Source organism: Buteo buteo, chromosome 2 (assembly GCF_964188355.1).
Source record: "Buteo buteo chromosome 2, bButBut1.hap1.1, whole genome shotgun sequence".
NCBI lineage: Eukaryota > Metazoa > Chordata > Aves > Accipitriformes > Accipitridae > Buteo > Buteo buteo.
This window is the reverse complement of record NC_134172.1, coordinates 19151947-19175487: the sequence shown is the minus strand read 5'-3', so window position 1 is coordinate 19175487 and position 23541 is coordinate 19151947. Positions and strand designations below refer to the sequence as shown.

General features: G+C 39.0%; 1 protein-coding gene across 2 annotated transcripts in view; it reads left to right on the top strand.

Moving 5' to 3' along the window:
- Window positions 1-23541, top strand: part of MYO3A (myosin IIIA) — a 124114-nt gene that overhangs the window by 51279 nt on the left and 49294 nt on the right. The window contains exons 8-17 of one of the 2 annotated variants that reach the window (XM_075047340.1): window positions 909-1054; window positions 2634-2699; window positions 3114-3269; window positions 13902-14001; window positions 16318-16434; window positions 17559-17663; window positions 17748-17831; window positions 18610-18812; window positions 21143-21241; window positions 21342-21456. In XM_075047340.1, the coding sequence (XP_074903441.1) occupies window positions 909-1054; window positions 2634-2699; window positions 3114-3269; window positions 13902-14001; window positions 16318-16434; window positions 17559-17663; window positions 17748-17831; window positions 18610-18812; window positions 21143-21241; window positions 21342-21456 (1191 nt within the window). Of the gene's footprint in view, window positions 1-908; window positions 1055-2633; window positions 2700-3113; window positions 3270-13901; window positions 14002-16317; window positions 16435-17558; window positions 17664-17747; window positions 17832-18609; window positions 18813-19524; window positions 19884-21142; window positions 21242-21341; window positions 21457-23541 lie in introns of those variants that run through there. The other variant, XM_075047349.1, reaches the window with a different exon arrangement.

Genomic DNA, 23541 nt, shown 5'->3' with positions numbered 1-23541 from the left:
TTTAATACTATATATCCATAGCTGACAGCAAGAAATGGAAGAGGTTTTTAATGAATTAATAAGATGTACTATGTATTTGGAGATTTTTCCGGCCTGAAATTGAAGCGTATAAAGATACATTTTAAGCTGAGGCAGGAAAAATATTTCGTTATAAATAAGCCTATGTATTTACTCTATTTGTGCATACACAAACACGTGCATATACATCTATTTATAGCATATGAAACTATTCTGTTAATACACATGTATTTTTATAAACATACTCTGTTTATACACATTGGTCTAGCCATGTAGCTAACAGCACAAACGTTGGTTTAGAGCTGTAGCTAATAGGATGAAAAATTCTAGATTCATCCAGCATTCTGGATGAGCTGAAATGTATATGAAGTTAAATACATTTGCTGTAATACAGTGGCAAACACATTGTTGAGAAATTTGCTTGATCTTAAAATTGGCTGATTTGGCTGAATAAGGACCTAGGAGGAGATAGTGAATTCAGCTTCTGCTTTCTTGCTTGTTTCACTTCATAGAGTGAGCAGTATAGCTCCATTAGTTGTTTTGCAGTAATAATCCATAGAAAAGAGATTCAGGGTTGCTGAGTTTCCTTCTACTTCCCTCAGCCATGGGATGCAGTTTACCACCTTCAGCTGACAAAGCCAAGGATTTGCACCCTTTTGTCAGATCAGGGAACATCTGGTCAGAGAACCTGGTGTTCATGGACACCTGCTGTCTCTATTTTAAGCATTGCTTTTTTTCAGCAACAGAATACTGTAGCTTGCTGAATGTGTGCAAGTCTGTGTATTTCACCGAGTATCTCCATCCTGTTAGAGATTCCCCCAGCTGTGGGTGTACTCTTAAATTTGGACATTTGACCATCCAGTGACCATCCCAGTCTTTTACTCCAACAGGTGATTGCCTGTGAGCAGCAGCTAGATAGCTCCTATGATGCCAGATGTGATGCATGGTCACTGGGTATTACTGCAATAGAGTTGGGAGATGGAGATCCACCCCTTGCTGATTTGCACCCTATGAGGGCACTCTTCAAAATACCAAGGTAATATCTTGATGTGTTTATTTCTTGCCAGGTTAGACTGAACTTTTTCATTAACTGTTACTTTCTTCAAACTTAGACTGTATAAGTTTGTGGAGTTTCTTCATACTATTTATAGGAGGAGGAGGTTAGAAAAACTTTGTCCAGCTGTATTTTCTGCAGGCTCTGCTTCTGCTGAGTCCCATATATTGTGTTACAAACAATGACTTATGATAGAAATACAGAGTCTGAGTATGCCACCGTGGTGAACAGGCCCCACACCTGTTCTCAAGAGTTATCTCATGTCCTTTGAAGCAAAGTATTGTTCCACCACTCACATACATTTAGGCTACCACTTTTCATTAGCTTTAGCTGCTCCTGGCAGTTCCAGTGTTGCTGTCCTTGAGCAGTGAAAATAGCAACTTCTTTCGTGGTTTCTTTGAAGCTGGAGATAAAAGTACCCAAAGTGCCACTTACAGCATTTCAAAGAACATCAATCTTGAAGTCTGTAGGGGATGATCATACCGCAGTTTGTGGGTTTCATTCTAACAGTTGGAGCAGTACCGCAACAGTTGAGACCACATAGTATACATGAGTGCTTCAAGTCCTTTTCAGCCAAGTCACCCAGATTAGTTTAAATTACCTTGAGGTTTAAGAAATCTTGGCTGACTTGGCACTGAAGCAGAGCGTGAATGCTCTTCTTACCTTTACTTGCTGTGGGAAAAGCAGTTACAAACTGCTGTGGTCAGTCACTTCAGCTAGGCCTTCAAAAAACCATCTGGATTATACCCTTACAAATACTGGGCACCTTTCTGCCCTGCAGCAAATATAAGATCAATACCCTTTCATTCTATTAAGCAAAAGCTGAAAGTGATAGTGTAAACATTAAGCAGCACTTAAAGAAAAGCAGTTATGATGATTGATTGAAAGTGGACAGAAAAGCCACCTTGTCTATAGGTCATTCCTTTTGTCTTCATGACTATACTCAGTGAAAATGGCACCTCTGTTTGAATGCAAGACAACTGTTAAAACAATTTGAACCAAATTAACACCTAGAATGAACAGGTCTAACAAGAGAAAAGAAAGTAGTATTTATTTATAATAGAACTGTATTTAGTCCTTCACTTGACTTCTGATTATCTTCTGATAAATGAGAAATAGTTAATAAAGAGCTAGTTCTTTCTGACACTTTATTCAGCAAATTGACTAATTTAGTCCTTCTGGGAAAACTTAAAATAGAATTTCTTTTAAAAAATTCTTTTAAGAAAGTATGTTATTTCAGGCTTGAAAAGAGAAACTTGCCATTACAAGTGAATAGTGATTAATGCATTGTTACTTTCATTTCTGTTTATTGATTTTATTGAAAAAATTATAGTGATTCTTAGCTACGCTTGGTAGATCATCTCCATGCTATTTCTCCTTATTAGTTATGTAAAGCAGGAGAACCAGTGAGGCATTGTATCATCTACCCATGCTCCTATTACCAGTGAAAATCAATATCTTTTTTCAGTGGCCTTCTAAAACTCATTACTCAGCCTGCCTTCACACATTGTTTTTGTCAAGTGAGTAGCTTATTAACTTATCATCACACTGACCTTTGCAGGAATCCTCCTCCAACGCTACAGCAGCCTGAACTGTGGTCACCTGAATTCAATGACTTCATTAACAAGTGAGTAACAACTGAGACCACAGTAGCTGAATATGGAACATGTGTAAATGTCATGTGTAAAATATTTTTGTAATCTCTGTGGAAATCTGTTGCTACTAATACTTTTCCTTAAAAACCTAGTCTGTATATCCCGTTTGACTTCCAAGTGAGGCTCCAGATTTAAAACACGAAATAACAATATTTTAACACGCTTGATGTTTCTTTTTTTCTTAATTTAAAGAATATTTAGTTTTTAAATCCAGTAATTTAACTTCTTGGACTTATTAATTCTGTGAAATCTTAACAATTTTCAGTACAGAGCTGTTGTGATTAAGATGGATGTATTTATTATGGAGGCATGAATCAGCTACAGACAAGCATTTCAAAACTTAACAGTGATCCCTCAATGATCATATGCTTTTTCTGCCAGCACAGGTGCTTGACTAAGGATTATGAGAAGCGTCCGACAGTATCTAGTCTTTTGCAGCATGATTTTATTAAGCAAATTGAAGGAAGAGAAAACGTGCTACAAAGGCAACTCATGGAGTTTATTGATGTTCATCAACAAATGGGAGTCACTGAAAAGGCAAGGTAAAAGTAGCTAAAAAGTAGACCAATTGGGACAATTTTGATACTTTCACTGTTTCAGAATGGCTAGCACTCAGAGAATGATTCACCTCTCATAACTTTAGCTGGCCAAAAAATAGAGAGCTGAATATTTGGGGTCCTCTATAGAGCCAATGGAAAGAGAGGGACATCATGATGTACTTTGTACATTGATGTACTACTGGTGTGACTGCTCCTGTGCTTCAAGGTAAAGGATGACAATTTTTTCTTTTTTTTTAAATGGAACATCAAATTTTAAAGACATTTTGGTATTATCCTCTGTATAGAAAAAGCTTACTAAAATCTGCCACATTTCCTTTCACACATATTTCTAGTAACAATATACACAGCAGTCTTCAGTTCTAATTTTGGAGAATTTTCTATTTACTTAGTGCTTTGAAGAGAATAATAAAAAATATATTTCTAAATAATCTATAATTTTCAAGTTTTCTTGGACTTTAAGTGGATATGGGATGAGTAGTAGTTTCTCTTTTCTGGCATTTCAGTAAAAAACTATGCAGTTGGCTTAAATTTAAGTCTCAGACAGGATTTGTATGTTCTATATGGTGAAGTCTTGACATTTGCTTAATCCAGAAAGATTCTGGAATTGAAATAAGCTTATTGGATGTTAGTGCTGAGCACTAAACCAGCAACATACTCCAGACTTTAAGAAGTATTTATTAATAAAACACAGGGAAACAATATGTGGCAAAATAAGTCCAAAACACTAAATTATATGAATTGAAATCCTGATAACACTTGTGACACTGGTCCTTTCAAAGCCAAAATAATTTTTGAAAATCAAGCTTCTAAGTCAATTACGTATCATGAGCTTTTTTACCCATTTTATAGAACTCACATGTTTGTTTTCTATCAAGTCCTATTCTTTTTTTTCCAAATACTTTCATTTTTTCATGTAAAAGCTGCATGAAGAAAATTACATGAACTTTCTTTTCCTATACAATACAAACATAAAGAAAGCGGCCCAATTGGCATGTGCATAGAGCAGTCAAATGGCACAGGAACGGGACTATCTATGGGTATTTTCTCCATCCTGTTTACACTCTGTTTTATTAACCAATCACTCCTCATATGAACCAGAGTTTAAGGGATTATATTACTATGTGATGAAGTTACCTATGCTTTTACAGTTGATCGAGTGTAATTTCTACATAAATTTTCCCAAAGGAAGATGGAATTTTCTCCTGAAAATAATAATTTGTTCTCTGAAACTGTGCAAAAATATTTACTTATTTAACTAAGGGTGTAATTTAAATGGCATGGTGTCGTGGTTTAACCCCAGCCAGCAACTAAGCACCACGCAGCCGCTCACTCACCCCCCCCCATCCAGTGGGATGAGGGAGAAAATCGGGAAAAGAAGCAAAACCCATGGGTTGAGATAAGAACGGTTTAATAGAACAGAAAAGAAGAAACTAATAATGATAATGATAACACTAATAAAATGACAACAGCAATAATAAAAGAATTGGAATGTACAAATGATGCGCAGGGCAATTGCTCACCACCCGCAGATCGACACCCAGCTAGTCCCCGCGTGGCGATCCCCCTCGCCCCCACTCCCCAGTTTATACACTAGATGTGGCATCCCATGGTATGGAATACCCCTTTGGCCAGTTTGGGTCAGGTGCCCTGGCTGTGTCTTGTGCCAACTTCTTGTGCCCCTCCAGCTTTCTGGCTGGCTGGGCATGAGAAGCTGAAAAATCCTTGACTTTAGACTAAACACTACTTAGCAACAACTGAAAACATCAGTGTTATCAACATTCTTCACATACTGAACTCAAAACATAGCACCTACCAGCTACTAGGAAGACAGTTAACTCTATCCCAGCTGAAACCAGGACACATGGTTAAACCAATGGCTTGGTCCATATTTCAGTTTAGCAGTTTAAAATACTAACAAGTAGGCTGATACTAGTTTAAATCTCATTTGCATTGATTTAACCAAATCTTTTCATACCTGAGATCGGTGAAGGTAGTATGAAAGACTGCAAGTAAAAAAATCACATTTTACAGTCACTGTACCTATAATCACTTCAGCTTTAACATGTTTATTGACTACATTTGCTGGAAAATTGCCTTTCATAAAAGTGCATGCATTAAAAGATTAGCCTTGTCCTAGAAACAGTAAGAATATCCAGCTTAGTATCTGTTGCTATCTCTGTACAAGCAAGAAAAGCAGACATCATTTTCCAGTAGCTGAAACTGTAGTAAAGTATGTACATCATTTCACTGTAGAAGAAATTAGAATTTCAGGCCTGTAAAGGATGTTACTACAGAATAACATTTGGGTTTTCTGCTGTTGAATGATAAAAAGATTACACAAAGATCTTTGAATTCGGTAGTCATACTTTTTTTAAAGCCTTTAAATACTAATCATATGTATCTTCTGACCTTCAGTCTGCACAGAGCAAATGATGTTAAAAGCAGTGTCTGTACAGAAGTACAATGTAAATCTGCTTCAGAGTAAAGACATAGGCTGTGTAGTGACAAGTCACCTGGAAAAGTCTCATCTTAAAATCTCCTGGGTTTCTTTTCTTGATTATCCTGTTCTGGGACTGTTTTTACACTGACATGTCAGGGCCTGCTGTGGAATTCCTGAACTTTGACCAGTTGCTGGCAACTTACCTTGTAAAGCTCCCTCCTGATCTCCAGCTCACGCTTTCTTGGTCCATAATTTGAAGGCACAGCTCTCCTGCTTCTTGGCACTGGGAGGCAGGTAGTTTAAGGAACTCTTCCTTGCACCAAGGGAAGAAATCCTCCTACCTGTGTCATGTTTTATAAACAGGCATGGCATATAAACTCAAGAAAATTGGTAATGTTAACGCTGAAAGTAAAGAATCCAGTTATTTTCTCAGTATGTGTTTACTTTCCTCTTCAAATTTGACTTTATAAAGTCTTCTATAAAAGTTTTCAATTTCAAAAGAAAAATGCCTGGAAGTTAATAGCTGAGGTCCAGCTACTGGGTCTTCCTGTGTGCACTATTCCTGTTTTCACTCAAAATCAAATCACCCTCTGCCCAGCATGCTGAGGTGTAATTTTGTTCTGACTGCCTTCTGCAGTGGTAGTCTGTGGATGTGCTTGTGATCTTACCTTGTTGTTTGCTGAATGCGCAGTTGATACAGTTCAAAATTAAGAGATCATGTTAGGTTATGTCTCATTCTCAGAGGTTTTTGCAGAAGGCCAGATCTTCAGATCCAATCTTTGTGCACTATGTCTGCTTCAGGAAGAGTGTGTGATGTCTAAGCACAGAGTGGGGCCACCCTACAGTCACTCCCATTAGCACCATTGTTCCTGAGGTATTTTCTAACATCGACAAGTCACTGAGTTATTAGGGCATTGCACTGGGCCCTCTGAACCTTCCTGTTATTGTTATTCCAGTGAATAGGAACCTAGTTTTAGGTTCTGCATTGTACTGCATCCTTTCTAAACACCTAACAAGAGGAACAGACCCCACCAACCTCCCAAGTCACCAGAGAAATCTCAACTTACGCTGATAAAACTTTAAATGGCAATATGCCATAGACCTGCTCCAGACTTAATGAAGGTGATGGAAGATTGTATTGTTTTTTCAGTAGCCTCTGAACAATCTTATAACACTAGCATATCTTGTGCTACTTGAGGCTCAAAAAAGCATGAATACTAGCAATGAGCTTCATTACAAATTCCACTTTTTTACTTTGAGCAAATGCAATACATTTTTCTCTAAAGTCATCACTTCTTTATGCTAAAAGTATCTGTTTGCAACTTAACCTCCCCTAGCTCAGCTCTCAGACTGAAATTACAATGGGAAGAGCATGAGAAAATATCCTTTGATATGTTAACACTTTCCTATAGCAACTTGACTGAAACATCTCTAAAATCTGCTGTTTGGAATGATGAAGTAAGTGACAGGAGATAAATTGACGTTAGGGAGGAGGTGAAGCAGGCAAAGTTGCATACTAAGTGCAATTAATTTGGGGGTTTTTGTTTAGCATTTGGGTTCTCACTGAACTGTGAATTCCTGGTGAGGAGAGTCACTTTCAGGACAAGGTCCCTGGGCTTCTGCAAGAGTCTCCTTTGTCATGACAAGAGAAGCCTATTTCATTGTGCAGCTTTGTAATATGGTATTTGCATCTTTTCAGAGGTGTTCATGACTCATAATCATCTTGATGCTTCTTTTTGCTCAGTCTTTTCAAATTGATGAACTTTCAACTAATAGAAAAAATTCTGGTACATTCTAGTAGTACGATCTTGAGGTTTTATACAAATAAACTTCATCCCATATCTGTTACTTCAGTCCTCAGGACCACCTAACTCTTTAAATACTGTATTCCAATTCTTTTCTGTGTTGATAGTGACACAAAAAGCATGATAATGGAATTTATTGCACAATCTTTAATGAAAATAAGACAAATTCTCTAATGAAGAAACAATAACCTCATTTGAGCCTGATCATACACCTTTGGACACTGCTTATGTTTCCCCTCATTTTTAGCAAATCCTTCAATCACATACTTCTTGTGAGTCACATTATAACTGTTAAAATTTATAATTGGTGATGAAAATAATTATTAGAAATGAGTGCTGCAGCATATACCCCAAAACTGTTCTAAAAATACACTTCTTGCTAGGCCAAATGAGGGGAAAAAACTGCCATGTAGAGTTTTACTTTGCAACAGAAATAGCTGTCTTTGAAACGGCCTTCAGAACTGTCGCATCTACACCTGACAGTCAGGCTTGTAAGACTTTTATCTTGAGTTGTTTGGCTGTGTTAATCTTGACTGCTTTTACAATAATCTCTGCAGAAATATGCAATGATTAGTACAACGTGTATTTCCTGGGAATTATGACTCATTCCAGAATGAGCTGCATATGCGAGGGATATTTACTGCACCTAGATTTCAGCAACTGACTCTGGTCCCCAAGTTAAGAACCTCATCTTTATATGCCCTCTAAATAAATATGGGAAGGAGACCCATTCTACTGCAAAGTGATTCAGAGAAGGGGCTTTTGAGTGAGCTGAATTACTCCCCTAAGATTTTGTCCTTCTGTATTTACCATGTAGGGATAGCACTGAAATCCAGTGACAGGGTGCTAAACAGTTGCTCTGTTTAACTATTTGGAAAATTGAGGGAGGTAAGTTCATAGAAGTTCATGTACAACATGCACAAAGGTGGTTGTCAATTTACTCACCCCTATTAAAAGCAGGGAGCACCATATAGTTTCCTTCCAAGACCTTCCCTGATTGTGCAGACTTGCATCACTTATTTTCTGACTGTTCTCTCTCTCTGTCTCTCTGACTCATCCTGCCAGTGGAAAGCAGCTGATAGCAATCCTTCAAGCCCAACTCTGAAGGGCAGGCTGTAGCAGAGGGTGGGAGATCACCACACTAGCTTGACAAAGGCACTGTGAGGAGCAGAGTAAGATAGCTCACAGTCTGGTGCTGACTTGGTCAAGGTCTCCACGTGAAATCTGTATCTGAGTAGGGGCTTAAACCTGAGGCTTTGAAGTTCCAGACTAATCCTTGAGCACTTCAAGCCACTTCTTCCTCTCCTGTAACTCAGTGTGGGCTTTGTTGTAGCAACAAGGAGTGTGTATTCTTGCATTGAGGACACTCCTGTGTAGGATGGCTACGCTGCAAACTGCTCTCAGGCTGTAGATATGGTGAGTTTCTGGCAACACAGGCCTTAGAATAAGCAGATCTCCGGTCCCATATGCTTCTAGCTAATACACATCTGTACAGCAGAATAAGAATATCCTTCCATACAATACACTGGACACCAGCAATGCCTGAATGAAGAATAGTTTACCTCCTGAAGCAAAACAGAAAGAAGTTCCTCCTGCATTCAGGACATCCTGGCAGTAATGCTCTGCAACTGCTACTGTACTGTTGTGTCAGTCCACTTGCTCAGCAACTTATTTCTCCTGAAGGCGGGATACCTCACCAGGCATCGCTTACTTTTGAAGCTTCTCCTTCATCTTCTCAGTATGGTTCTGACCCCAGAGCATGGGCCTGACTCATGAGGGCAATAAAGAACTAATCCCCAAGAGTCCTTTTAGAGATCTCTTACTTGCTCAGTTAAGAACACATATTTTTCCCTGAAATTTGTTAGGGATACAGCCATTTCTTGCGGCTATTATAAAGGACCAATAATCTGCTTTTTTGCAGGTCATGGTAAACCAGCACAGACTTTGGCAAACAGATTGTGCAGAACAGGAGATGACCCAATTGGCTGGACATGGGCCACCTCTGAATCAAAAGCCCCGTAGCTGGGCAGCACTGTGCTCTCAGCAGCATTGCACAAGCTTGAGCACAGCTCCCGGAGACTGCAGCTGGTGCTGTGCAATCATTTAAACATAGAGGGAGCGCAGGTTTGCCTGCAAAGCATTGGCAGATGCAGCTGCAGTCTTATCAATACGCTTTCCTAAATTCAGGTACGGATTTTGCGTAGATATAAGACTATAGTTTCATTTAAGCATATTTCACCAGATACATCTGTTGAAGATGAGATTTTGAATTTAAGTTTGAATTAATATTGCTCTGTGCAGCCTCCAGAGAAATAGAATCACCAGCAATGACAGATCCTGTACAGGTTTCTCTGAGTTGCTTCTTTTCCGTTTGTCACTTTTAATGCTATTTGTAACTGCTGGGATGTATACAGCTGTTCCCACCTTCACCTTACAGGAAACTTAATTATTTTTAGTTTCTTCTTTATACCCAGATTAAGGCCAGCCCTTTTCCTGTCACTTTTTAGTCTGTAGGTGATTCTCCAACCAGTTTAGGCAGAGAGTTCAACAGGGCATCGTGAGTCACACTTCCCTTTTCATGCTATTTTTGGAACTATCAGAAATCTTTTAAATACATTCTGACAATTTGAAGAAGAAAAAGCTGCAGTTGCCTCATTTTGATTTAACTGAGTCTTGAAAGATAAGCAGGGGGGTGTGAAGGAGGATACACAGAAACAATGCTGCCTTGACTCATTTTCTTGTCCATACTGCGTTGATGTTTCTGGCCTTTAGCTGCTTGAATTTCTTGTTGAGCATGGCTGTAAGATCTAATGCCTCCAACAAATAATTTCTGAACAGAACAGAGAAACATGGTTATTTCAGTTCACAATTTCTATGTGCATGACGATAATGAAATTTCAGCACTGATGTCAACAGCACTGATGTGGGTTTTTTTAAGTGGTTGGAGTTTTAGCAAGTGAAGCAGTATAACTGCCCTTGAGGGGTCTGTGCCCTTTGACAGCAAAGCAGAAAAATATTGTGTTCTGCAAATCTGCCACTCGGCTGTACTCTGGAGAATGGAGAATATAATCTGGTTTAACAAGCACTACCGTTCTCATAATGTCAGCTGAAGAGGATTACAGGAGAATCAATTTTATGTAATTAAACTTCCCTGGCATAAATAGAGATTGTTTCCTTAAAAAAAAAAAAAAAGAAAGAAAGAAAAAGAAAGATCTCCATGACTGGAGCATTCCCCCCCGCCCCCCCCCCCCGCAAGGCAGTTGTTAACTTCCTACAATAAACAAAAAATAGTAATTGAAAGAAATCTTGGGAAATAGCACTGTCTCACTGATATGCAGTAACATTTTAGGAAAAAAAAAAAGTGTATTCAATGTGTAACAATTCCACCAGAAATGGAAAGCATAACTTGACAGATGTCTTGTTTTGGGCCCTCCTTCAGCAATGGAAAAAATAGAACAGCAGAGCTTGACATAGTCCTGCAGTTCCTGCATCTTTCCCTCATGTACATGTTGATAGGTCTTTCTCAAAGTCATACTGATATTAGATGCATCCTCTGGACACAAAATGACCTTCATGCAGGAAAAAAAGAGAAATTGTTTCAACTGTCCAAACTTAGATTTTCAACTGAAACTGTTAAAAAGAGGTATAAATAGGAATGTAGGTTATAGAGGGGCTAGATTTCTATTGAGGAAGTAGGGTTTTGCTTGCACTTCTGGCTTTGAATGCAGTAATATCCTTTAGCTGGTAAATGCAAATCAAGTACCAGCAGACCATGCAAGGCTGAAGAGCCAGTTTAAATCTTAATATTACCACATCCTTTTTAATACAACCTGGGGATACATACAACCAAAAATTGTCTCACAGTGTTATTGCGAGGACCATACTACCAGGACAGCTCTTAAGGTACAAATGGGTTCCAAAGGAAAGGGAAGAAGAGGTCAGACCTAGGAGAGGTGTGATTGCTTTACACCAGACTCATCCCTTTTGATGTGCCTGCTTCTGTTCCTGTGTGTTTTCTGCTTCAGCGTATTTAAATATATATCAAATTACAGCCCAGTTATGGACTTATTGCAGCAAAAGCTGCCTTTTTTCCCTACACACAGACATGCACTGCTCTTGCATCTCTTTTTGTCTGTTTGCGCTGCTCATGTTGGTATAGGCCCATGCGTTCCATGTTCTGTGCTGCATGGCAGTAATAAGGCTCTGGTACTGTGCTGTGTAGTATTCCCTCTGCTTTTCACCTCCGTGTAATTCAGCCTCACCATCATCCTTACAACTGTATTTACACAGTCTTTTTTGCCCTGTAGTAAATACTGAAAGAAAGAAAACATTTGAAGTGGGTTGCTTTCCCATGCAGCTCCAGGGTCCTACCAACATTTTGAGAGTAGTCTGCAAAATAGCTGCGTGTAAAACGGGCAAAACTTGGTCCTTCTCTTCCATCAGGGCAATGTAGATCCTGTTGATCCATACTGTTCATTGTGCTTCCTGGTCTCTTAGCCTCCACACTGGGTATTGGGCTGTGATATTGGCACAGAGACTGTGAAACTATGCTAGCTCCTGCAGTGAAGTCTTACACGTTTGTGTCTTGATATTAAGGTTGTGGAATTAGTCAGCTGTGGGTGCGAAACTCCTGCCTTTGCACTACGGACAAAAGAAAGACGCCAGTGGTAGCTGGCACCTGCCTAAGGGAGGAAGAAACTGCTCCATTACTGGCACCTGGGTAGGACAGGCCATTCTGTCACCCTCAGGGAACAACAGTTAGAGACAAGAGAAATTGAAAGCAGTGCTAGATGAGGTGCGCTCATGCCTGCACTTCCATCATTCAGATCTTGATTGCACTCACAGGTTGGGAGGGCATCATTTGGCCAGTTCTTCCAGCCCCTTTTCAGTCCTGGCAATCAGTAGCTGATGCCAAGTGGGTTTCTGCTTGACTTTCTGCACCTGCATCCCACATCAGTGCACAGCCTGTATGACCTGAAGTAGCACCCATGAAGTAGGTGATGTCTGTGGAACAGGTGCAGCCCATTAAACTCTGCAGTAGATTTTACTGTGGGAGTTCAGAGGTCTCCTAGCTTGCCCCATCAGTGTGATGTTTATTCAGTCTAACTTTCCATCTTGGTGCAACTGCCCTCTCTCTCCTGTCGTCTCTTCACTGTATATTAAAGTTCTTGCCTAGGTAGAAAACACCTGTCTGCTTTTACTCTTGCCATATACCCAAATGTCAAAATTAAATAAAGGATTTCCCTGATCTTGTCTGGAATCAAGGTAAAGAGTGAGTGTGTTTCACACAACAGTTATCCTGCTGTCTCAGATTACCAGCGTGTATGTTCCATGTGTTTGAGAGGTGCCTTCCTACCTACAGTATTAAGGGGAGTGAGGTCATATCAGGAGATCAGATTTACTTGATAGTCTTTCTGTGCTTGTGCTGTATTGCACATCTGAGCTTGATTTAGTTTGTGAACTCTGCTGTTACTTATCTAGTTTCCCTTTCCCTGATTTTCCCCCATCTCATAAAGCACGTATAACTAATGTGAATTGTAAACCTTGCATTTTGTGCTGCTTTTGCTTTCTTTAGCAATGCCTTTACTCTTGGGTAGCGAATGATCCAACTCTTCCAGGATTTTCTTGCTAATTTCTATAAGACTGCATAAAGTTTTCTTTGGTTTGATTAAAAGAGAAAAGAAATTCCACTTTAAAACTTAATTGAAGTTTAACCCTGATATGAAAAAGATTTGAAATTTTGTTTCCTTATTTTGTGTAATTTTTTTTTCTGTAGAGTCCAAGAAAATTCTTCTTGGTCAGGATGTATTTCACATACCCCAGTAGTTCTGTAGCACTTTGCTCTACAGTGCAGTCATCTCAGCCAGGCTTTAGAGCATTGTCATTACTAAGCTAGCAATGTTTCCATCCTGAATGCTTTGTCTGCATCATCCTTGCCATATTATTTCATCATAGACCCCTGGGTTTGTCCTATCCATAATTTTTATATGGGTCATTTTTCTTTTTGCAGGTAGGTGCCAGAGTTTGACTGTTATATGCTTTATAAATATGTTCTTTTTTTCCCTGTACTGCATAACTCCAGTCTTGCAGCTGATGTAAGGGTGTGATCAAGCAGGGATCTGTACAGTGAAGAAGCTTCAGCTTCAGTGGTATCAGCTGTGGGACCAAACCATAGATTTTGAATTGTCAAGTACAGGTGTGCTGCACTAAGAAGTTATATCCTGTCCTGTTATTCAGACATTCATGTGTTTGAATTCAGAACAATGGAAAGCTGGAATGTTTTGGTTGAACTGCCATCAAGACGTTTACATATGCAAGATCTGCTCTGTGTTTCCTTACATCAGGAAATTGCATGTCTTTCTCTTCTAGATTTGAACGTATTCATACAAAGAAAGGGAACTACAGTAAGTCACTAGTTTCAAACCAGGAAGAGGTAGATGATTTAGCAACCTTGGAGGTACTGGATGAGGTAAGAACCTCTTTTTTCATGTTTTCCTGAAGAGGGATAATCACATGTTAAAACACAATGGTGTGCTGTTGATTTTCAAGTTCAACTATATTGTCACACTTCAACTGTGTAAGTGTACAATGGCATTTTACCAGTTTATGCCAAATATTTTAGATTAGATTTACTGTGTCAGGAATGGTTCCATTTCAAAGATAAAACACCCACTGTCAGTTACAGCCTGAGACCAAGCAGCATTGTAGCACCATTTCCTTAACAGGATTTACATCGCTGGATTGTATTATAGCTAAATATCTAGTTTGCAATGATAGGTTAACCTGAAATTGGTCCAGGTCCAAGAACAAGCACCTTCTCCTCTGTTGCTTGGACATCTAGAGTTGTCTTAAACTAGCTTACCATATTCTCCTAGGCTGGGTTCTCACTGAGTTACTTTGGTGTGGAGATGCATTGAGATCAATTTATGTCAGCTGAGGCTCTGACCTGTCAATGCCTTCTTGTGAACTTTTGACAGAATTACTGATACAAATCTCACTGGTTTGTCAGAGTTCAAAAATGAGTCCACTAGGAGCAGCAGAACATGCATAAGGGAGGGGGGGAAGTCTGTTGTGTTTAAGCTTCAAAACCGGAAAGAAGAATAGGGCCACAGCACATTATCTGCAGGTCTTAGAGGCCATCAGTGGTTGTAAACAGTCATTCTTCCTTACCAGGCTGTGCATAGACTATAATTCACATTCTCTTACCTGTAAAACTTCTCTCACATATTGTATCTTCATCTGGGCAGAATACTAAATGCAGCTTTTGAGCTGGGAAATTACATAATGCTAACAGCCCACAGAATATCTTCCATCATCCAACAGCTTGGTTATAGTAGCTTAATGTTTAGTTAATACTAAATGAGCTAATTCAAACTTTATCTACTGCACAAAGCTCAGATTTAAGCATTTTTTTAATATTGGGAATAACCATATGCCAGCAAGACTGGTTTTTTATCTTTCGCCATGAATCATATAAACAATCTGAGCTAAAGAGAAGACACACAAAAAACCATACGAGTCAGAAGTATATCCCATCTCCTCAGAGGTGGAGAATTCTCAGGAAAGTCCTCAGGAAGCCTCTACCTAAAGGCATCATTTGACTGTGTGATATTTTACTAAATCCAATCCAGTTTAAAATCTCTTTCACATATGAATGGCAGCTTCTCAGAACTGTCTCCTTTCTTACATTCAAACTTTTCTTCCAGTTTAGATAGCCCCATCAGAAGAGCAAAACAGGAGACCTTCTCTCAGTGCAAGAAATAATTTCAAAAGGGCAGAAGTTCCCCTAAAAAATTCTGTTAATGTGAATCTGGTTATGACCAAAAGCAAGGTAGCATTCAAAACCAAAAAGGGAAGAGCTTATCAAGGCAACGGAAAACCAAGGTTTTCTCCTTATGTTTTCCTGTGAAGGAAATGTAACCTCTTCAGCTGTTGAGAATTCAGGTTTTAAGTGCATTAACCAGAGCACAGTGCACAACACTGTAAGCAGATGGATGTGGAGGGAAGGCAATTCCTTCTGTAGTCCTCTGCTGACGGTTGTTCTGTTCCAGTGGGAATAGGGCCTGAATATTTTCACATGTACCTCAGAATAGTCTCAAGGCTGGTTTGAGTTTCTCCATCCAGCTCTATGTCCTGTTTTAATTGGAAACCTAACCAGGCACTTCACATACCCAGGTCTGTATGCAGAAGAAGCTGAGGGAAATTACGTCAAGAAATTGGGTATGCCACTAATGGGCCCTTCTTTTTTTTTTGGTGCAGGGAGAACTGGCTTTCCAGCAGCAAAGAACAATCACAGCAGAGACTGGTTGTTAATATAGAAAGATGCCTGATTGTTTACATTAATAGGATCCAAACAGTTGAACATCTGTGTCTTGTCTTGTAACTGAGAGTAATGTTAGAGCAGCTGTAATGGCAGTTACTAATTCAAACATATGGCTCTTGCTTGATAAGTTACATGGAGCTGTAGTGTTAGAAATGAGGACAGGACTGTCTCATGGAAACCTTTGATTAGTTGAATTAAAGCAGTACTTATTAACTCATTTGTCTACAGCCACTTGGGGATCTGTGAGTATATATTGTTCAGAGTGAGTTTGGACACAAGAAATTAGGAATGCCAGTGTGTTTGAAAGTGTTACTTACTTTTGATCATGATCAGTTGTATTCCTGACTATCAATACCTTCTGTCTCTATCCTCATTCATTGTAACTACATAAATATTTTATACATTTTCCTAACATTCTTTTTTCCCCCATGTGATTCAATGTTCCTATTCTTTCTCCGTCAGAATACAGTAACAGAGCAGTTGCAGAAGGGTTACGCCAAGGATCAGATCTACACATATGTTGGGGACATTCTCATTGCTGTCAATCCATTTCGGAACATAGATATTTATTCTTCACAGGTGTGAAAATCTAGGTTTGGTTCTTTTAAACTATCACTTATTTCCATTAAAATATGAATATTTGTGTTAAGTATAAGGTAAGACTATTCTTGAGATTTACTTCAGTTCACTGAACAACAGAATTACCAATACAGTTGTCCCTGCACATTGACACACATCCTCATCGTGGGCTGAATTTCATCACAGAAATGAGAAAATCCAGAAAATTTAATTTCTGATATCTTTATAGTGTAGATCATGTCTATATCATGTCTAAAGTGCAAACAGCTATATCTGATCAAGTCATCCATTTTAATCAATGGATAGAAATAGGATTTTTGAGGTTATTGTTCTTCTAGTGACTTTCAACATTCATTCTAGGATGAGATAAATTGCGCTAAACTTAATGAGATTTGTTGACTAGAATCCCACGGAGTGTAAAGGCGCTAGCTGCCCATAGCAGCTAGTTCAGAAGTATTATCTGTACAGGTAAGTGCATTTATTCAGGTGAATCTTGCCCCTCTTTGTGGGAGGGAGCATTCCTTCTCCCCCACTTCCAACGGAGAACTTCTGTGAATGGATGGAGGTAGGAGCTGGGGGCATTTCCTCCCAAGAAAGCTGGGAAAGCCATAGCTGTTTAATTGATCAGAGGGTTCACAAAGCAACCCTGTGAAATTTTAACTTTTGTGAATTTGCCTCCCCATTATACAAAAGGGGACAGATATGAAATTCTGGTCGTACAATAATTTGGCATTAGTAATTATCAGATACTACAGTACAGAAAAGATCTTACATTTTGACATCAATATTATGCAGAAATAATAAGAGCATGTGAAGTACAAATAAAATGAAATTATAAATTGGTCCTTGATATCTGGCAGTATTAAATTTTCTTCTAATAGTTTGAGTTTCATAGCATAATCAGGGCTGACATCATACAAAATTGTGCTGCTTTTTTAGCAGTTCTTGTAGTACTGAGTACATACAGATTCATGGTATAGTGAATGCAGTAACAGCTCACTCAGAAAACATCACTGCTGGTAACCTCAGCATGCTGTACACTAATCTGAAAATAAAACTGAACCTTGATAAAAAAAAAATTGTTAAAGGACACTGATAATGTTTTCATTTTTTCTTACACTTAGCACTCCAAACTGTATATTGGAGCCAAACGGACTGCCAACCCTCCTCATATTTTTGCTGTTGCTGACATAGGGTATCAGTCCATGGTGACATACAATTCCGATCAGGTAAAGATGAGGTGTCTTAATTATATCTTTTGCTAGGCTGAGAGATATGTAATGAGCTCAGAGTCATGCTCTTGTTCTCTGCAGTGTATCGTTATTTCTGGAGAAAGTGGAGCTGGCAAGACACAAAGTGCCCATCTTCTGGTTCAGCAGCTCACTGTCCTGGGCAAGGTATGTTTCAAAGGGGATGCCTCTGGAAGGCTTTGCTATCTTAGGCCTAATTGACTGAACCTACGGACAAGGCATTGGTAGGGGGGGCAAGGCTGTGATACGTTTTCCAAAGAACTTCTGTAAGGTCAGATTGGAACCTGATGCTGATCTATCTACCCCTTCCTCTCTCCTGCACTAGGGTCACTTGAAAATATTTTGGGGATTCCGCAAGAAAGTACCCACTGCAGTGAGGGCTGTGACTTTTAATCTGTCCCTTGTTTAATTGAGTGTCTTCAAATCACCCAAACTGTACTAAATAAAATCCTCTTCTAGCTTTTCACCTTGTTCTACAACCAGATTGCTGTCGGTAGGAGATGGTCATTCTGGGAAGTGACCACCGTAATTGTCTAAATAAAATGCTATTTTTGCATGTCCCAGGTGAGATGCAAGCAAACTGATTCATTGGTATGGTGCGGTGCAGCAGTAAGCAGATGCTAAGAAAGATCCTAAAAGCAAGCTGGCCATCTCAGAGTGCCGGACCACAGAAATCAATTAATTCTGGTGTTGTCATTATCATTATGTGTGTTATCTCTTCCAGCCAGCCATTAGTTCTGCAGATTGCTATATTCTGACAGGTCTCATGATATATACATGCCTTTCTTTCCATATGATTCAATAGGAATGGCTGCCCTGATGATGTCACACTTCACAATACCAACTAGAAGAGGAAAGAAACACTTAAGAATGAATGTATTTGGATGATTACTGATAATTTTAAGCAATATCTTTTCATATCCAGGCTAATAACAGGACTCTACAGGAAAAGATCCTCCAGGTGAATAACCTTGTAGAAGCATTTGGGAATGCAGGCACTATCATCAATGATAACTCCAGCAGATTTGGGAAATATTTGGAAATGAAATTCACTTGTGGTGGCACTGTAGTAGGAGCTCAGATTTCAGAGTATCTCCTTGAAAAATCCAGAGTTGTCCACCAGGCAGTGTAAGTATAAAAATTATATTTGACCTAATTTGGGGGTTACAGAGTACACCTACAATGCAGGAAATTACCTTGGATCAAAACAGGAAGATGAATAAGGTACTGGGATTTTTTCTTATAAATTATATATGAATAGCTTATAAATCTGTAAGCTAGCTGAAAACTACTCCTGATTTTTCTTTTTCATTGCCTCCTGGGTTATTTAAACAAATCTCATAAAAATGCATATGTGATATATAAAGTATATCAGAATGTGTAAAGAATTAAAAACTTTCTAACATTTCAGTTCTAAATTTCTTTGTGGAAGTTTGAAATATTGTGTTAAGTATATCACTTGGATTTAATTCCTGTACGTTTCCTCTAGTATTGTAGCTTTTTTGTTTGTTTGTTTGCAAAGTCCTCATTTTCCATTTTGGAGCATCTAGTAGGATTTGGTTGTAAAGGGTTATGGACCAAATGCAGAACAGATCCATCTCTGTCGTGTGTATCTCATAATATAAAATGACAGAAAAATTAAATGGCATTTCCAATTAATTTAAATTATTGACATGTATTTTCTATCCTAATATATAGCACATCCAGGTAAAAAATATTTTGGCAACTCTATTTCTGCCATAATAACAATAGGAAAAACAGAGTTTGAGACAAAGAATGTTGTCACTGATTGATATTTTTCCCCTTGCTGATCTCTTACTCATTTTTACTCTTTTTGTAGTTCTGCATGACCTTGTTGCCTGTTGTAGATTTGTGACATGAAGAACATCTAAGTATCACTTGGAACGTTTCAATAAACAATTTAAACTTAGAGGCAATTTTATGAAATGATGTTTTTTCCCCAGTTGAACATAAGCACAGAAACTGCTTTTTCAGAATAAAATCAGCTTTTTCCTTAAAATGCCACTTGTTTTTCATAACTTTTCACGGGTTTGTTCTGTGGCTGTCAGTTTGTATTTATATTCAGCCACATGCTGAAACAGGAAGTCGGCAAAGCATTTACATGCCTCAGATGCTATTTAAGTAAGTGTTCGGATGTGTGAATTCCCAAGAAAATGCCACCGAAGAGTTTAGCGTGAGAGCCACTGTGGGAGGTTAAATTTTGAGGCATGAACTTCAAAGGGCGCCTGAAGCTGTTTGTGTTGAACATGTTCTCCTCTTCACTGAGGTCTCTGTGTGGCTGGTCCGTACAGCTGTGCCAGGGCAGAGAACTGGCATTCAGGTACCTGCATTGCAAGGGCAGTCTGTTCTGCTCTTCTGGGAGAACATGACTACCAAACTCACATGGAGAGCTAGGAATGACTTTTTGCAGAAAACCACTGGCTGATTACCCAGAAAATGGGAGACCCAAGTTCCAGACCCACTTCAAGCCAAGAGATTTTGAACCTATGGGTATCCCCTACCTTTCCAAGAGAATACACAAACCATCAGGACACAGTGAGGTTTCAGAGAGCATGCAAAGCATGGCTATGCAACCTAATGGTTAAGACATGGAGTGGGAAGGTAAGGGATCTGCTTCTACTCCTTAAATTGATGTTGTTTTCTACAGCTGACTGTCTACAGTAAAATATGCATGCTAAGTTGGCACTGGACTCTGATCTAGGCACCCCACATGCAGAGAGGAGCGCACTGGACTCTGATCCTGTTTCACAGAAGCACGTAATGGTGCTCCTGAGACACATGCCTCAGCTCATGCGGAAACCAGGGGTTTGAACACAATTCATTTTTGCCATTTCATAGTGACTGACTTGGCCATCTCGGGGTTCAGTGGTGGTTGCAAATTTCCACCTAAGCATCCAGTTCTTCCTCATAAGGTGCACAGGAACCTTGGATGTGCAATAAACCTTCTGTCCTGGGTTTGGGCACCTAACTTCTAGGCAAAGCATGCCAAATCATAAGGGCCTTTGCTGAATGTCTGCTTATGTGCTTTCTTGGTTCAGCGCTAAAGGATGCAGCAAACATACTGGATTCAGTGAATCAAGACTGTATAGCTTTCCCATGGTCAGAAGATTTTTTAAAATAACTGGAGGTTAAGCAGCCCATTTAATGCAGGTGGCTGAGCCACATGCAAGATCTCACCCAGCACTTACCAACTTCATCAAAGGCAGAGCAGCATTTAGCTGCTTGTAGCACTGAGCAGCTGCCCTGGCAGCTTCAGAACAAACACACAGTGGCACAGAAAAGGGTGTTCACTTCGCAGGAACTTGTGTAATAAAGCTTCTTTCAGTTTGCATGAGCCTTGCCTGTTATCAAAATAACATTTAATAATAGCACGTATGTCATCAGTAAATGTAATGTAGTTACATTACAAAATCAGTTTGTTGTTTCTGTTGTTTCAGAGGAGAGAAAAATTTCCATATTTTTTATTATATTTATGCTGGTCTGGCAGAAAAGAAAAAACTGGCACATTATAAACTGCCAGAATATAGACCTCCCAGGTAATGCAGTTTATTTTTACATAAATTGATTACTAAGAAATGCAGTGTTGAATTCTCAACCTTATTTACATTCTAACTCTGTATCCATCAACTCTTTCAGATATCTGCAAAACGATCATTTCAGAATAGTGCAAGATTTCATGAACAATAGCTTTTATAAGTCTCAGTTTGAATTAATTGAACAGTGCTTCAAAGTCATAGGTTTTACACTGGAGGTGAGTGCCAATAACCCCCCCCTTTTTTTTGATGAACTTTTATGACTACCTTAAGCAAGAAAAACTGATATAAAGCATTCAAATAATCTCCCTTGTTATTTTCTTCCTTTAGCAGTAGTGCATTTATGTTTTAGGATATTGCATGGTCAACTTACTGTTATATTACCACATCTAAATTTTTAAGGTTTCAAGGTATTGATAAAATAATAAAATGGTATTAGTCAACAAGACTTTGAAATCATTGAACACAGCACAGCTGAGTAATTGGGAATAAAAGCCTTTTGCAGATTAAATGCATTCCAAATGATATTGTAACTATTTATTAGCCTATAATTTTAGGCCTGTGAATATGAGCCTCATCTCTGTTTTAAGATGAAGTCCATGGTGAGAGTTCTAAAAATTCATTGAGTTGATCTGAGTTTTGATGAACTCAATACATTTTCACAACTCCAGGGGTAAAGTTGAAGTTTTTACATCCCTTTTGAGTGAATCTCATCACTAAACATTAACTGAACCCATTCTTTCTTTATGATCTCATATCATTGCTCTGCTGGCCATTAAACCCCTCTCCTCAGGCTGTCTTTGGTATAATTAAAATAAAAACAGGCCTCTGGATTTATAAAATAGGATGCAAGGGAAGGAAACCCCATCCTACACCCTAGTTCTCTCTTCTTAGAAGTGGTGCATTACAGCTGTAGTTTACCTCTGACTTTATTTATCACAGACGATAGTAGGAGTATGATCCGTATAGTATCTGTGAAATATAGCACTAGTGCTGCACAATGAATGTATGTTTTAATTTCTTTGACAAAACTGCATGTTTTAAGGAGCTTTTCACAGAAAATTACTCACTTCAGTTGAATATTTCTGGCCTCCCTCAATGTAAATATTTGAATAGCTAGCAGAACAGATTTACTCACCTATTCTGTTCCTCCATACTCATTTTGCATTAAGTCATATTAGCAGTGGAGTTCACAGTCTCTTTCTCCTCTACAAGCTTATTCACAGCTGCTCTTAGTAATATCCACACCTGTACTATCACATCCTTTCACACCTGTACTTTCACCTTTCCAGAAGCAGCGCGGAAGGATATGCACTGTTCAGCACTGATAGCAGTTTTGTCACAGCACCAGAGACCTTGATAAGTTCTAATTTATACCATGAAAAGCAGCAAGTCTGGTTTTGTTCCTGGTTCTTTTGTTCACTTGGATGTATGGAAACAATAATCCTGATTATCCAAGAGAGACCTTCCTTACATATTGAAGATCCAGTTAGAACTACGTCACTGGCCACATTGTGCAGTTCTAGCATGGATCTTCACTTGATTAACTCAGCAAGCCACCGTGAGCTGAATCGGTGAAGAATTACCTACCTGTAGAACTCCCCCAGTTTCAGAAGCAGGTTGGGTACCACAGGCAATCTAACTGTGGTTACATGCGAGCCCCATCCATGTTAGCCTGTCTTACATTCTCTACAGGGTCAATTAGCCTGTCTGAGGCTGTGTTTGCAAGAGTGAAGGAACAGAGAAGTCTTCTTCCCACACTGAGGTTCTGATCTAGGATACATGTGCAGAGACAATTTATTTTCAGTGAGAAAAAGATAGTGTAAGACAATGAGTTTCTTTTCTAAATTCACTTTTTAGTAATGCAGCCTTAAGCTTTGACATTCATCGCAGTGCCCAGAGGAGGTTCTATATAAGCATGTTCCGTGTTTTATTAGCAGAAGACCTTTGACAGAATATCTTCTCCTCTTCAGTTAAAACTGAGACCTAAATAAGGCTTTATTTCTTAGAAATCTGTTTTTAACTGACTGGCAGGCTTTAATAGTACCTACTGTCAGTACGCCCTGTCTTTAAATCACACTGTTTTATTTCAGGCTGCGTGGCAAAATTAATAGGAAAGGACTGCCTGAGGTGAACAATGATCATGCTGTATGAGACAGATCAAGCCAGAATTCAAACACACTGGAAAAGGGCACAAAAATGTCAGCAGCCATACATACTGTACAGCACAATGGCAGAGGTTAAGCTATCCATTTCTTTCCATTTCATCTGTGTCCCTAAGCTTAAAATGAAAATGATTGCTT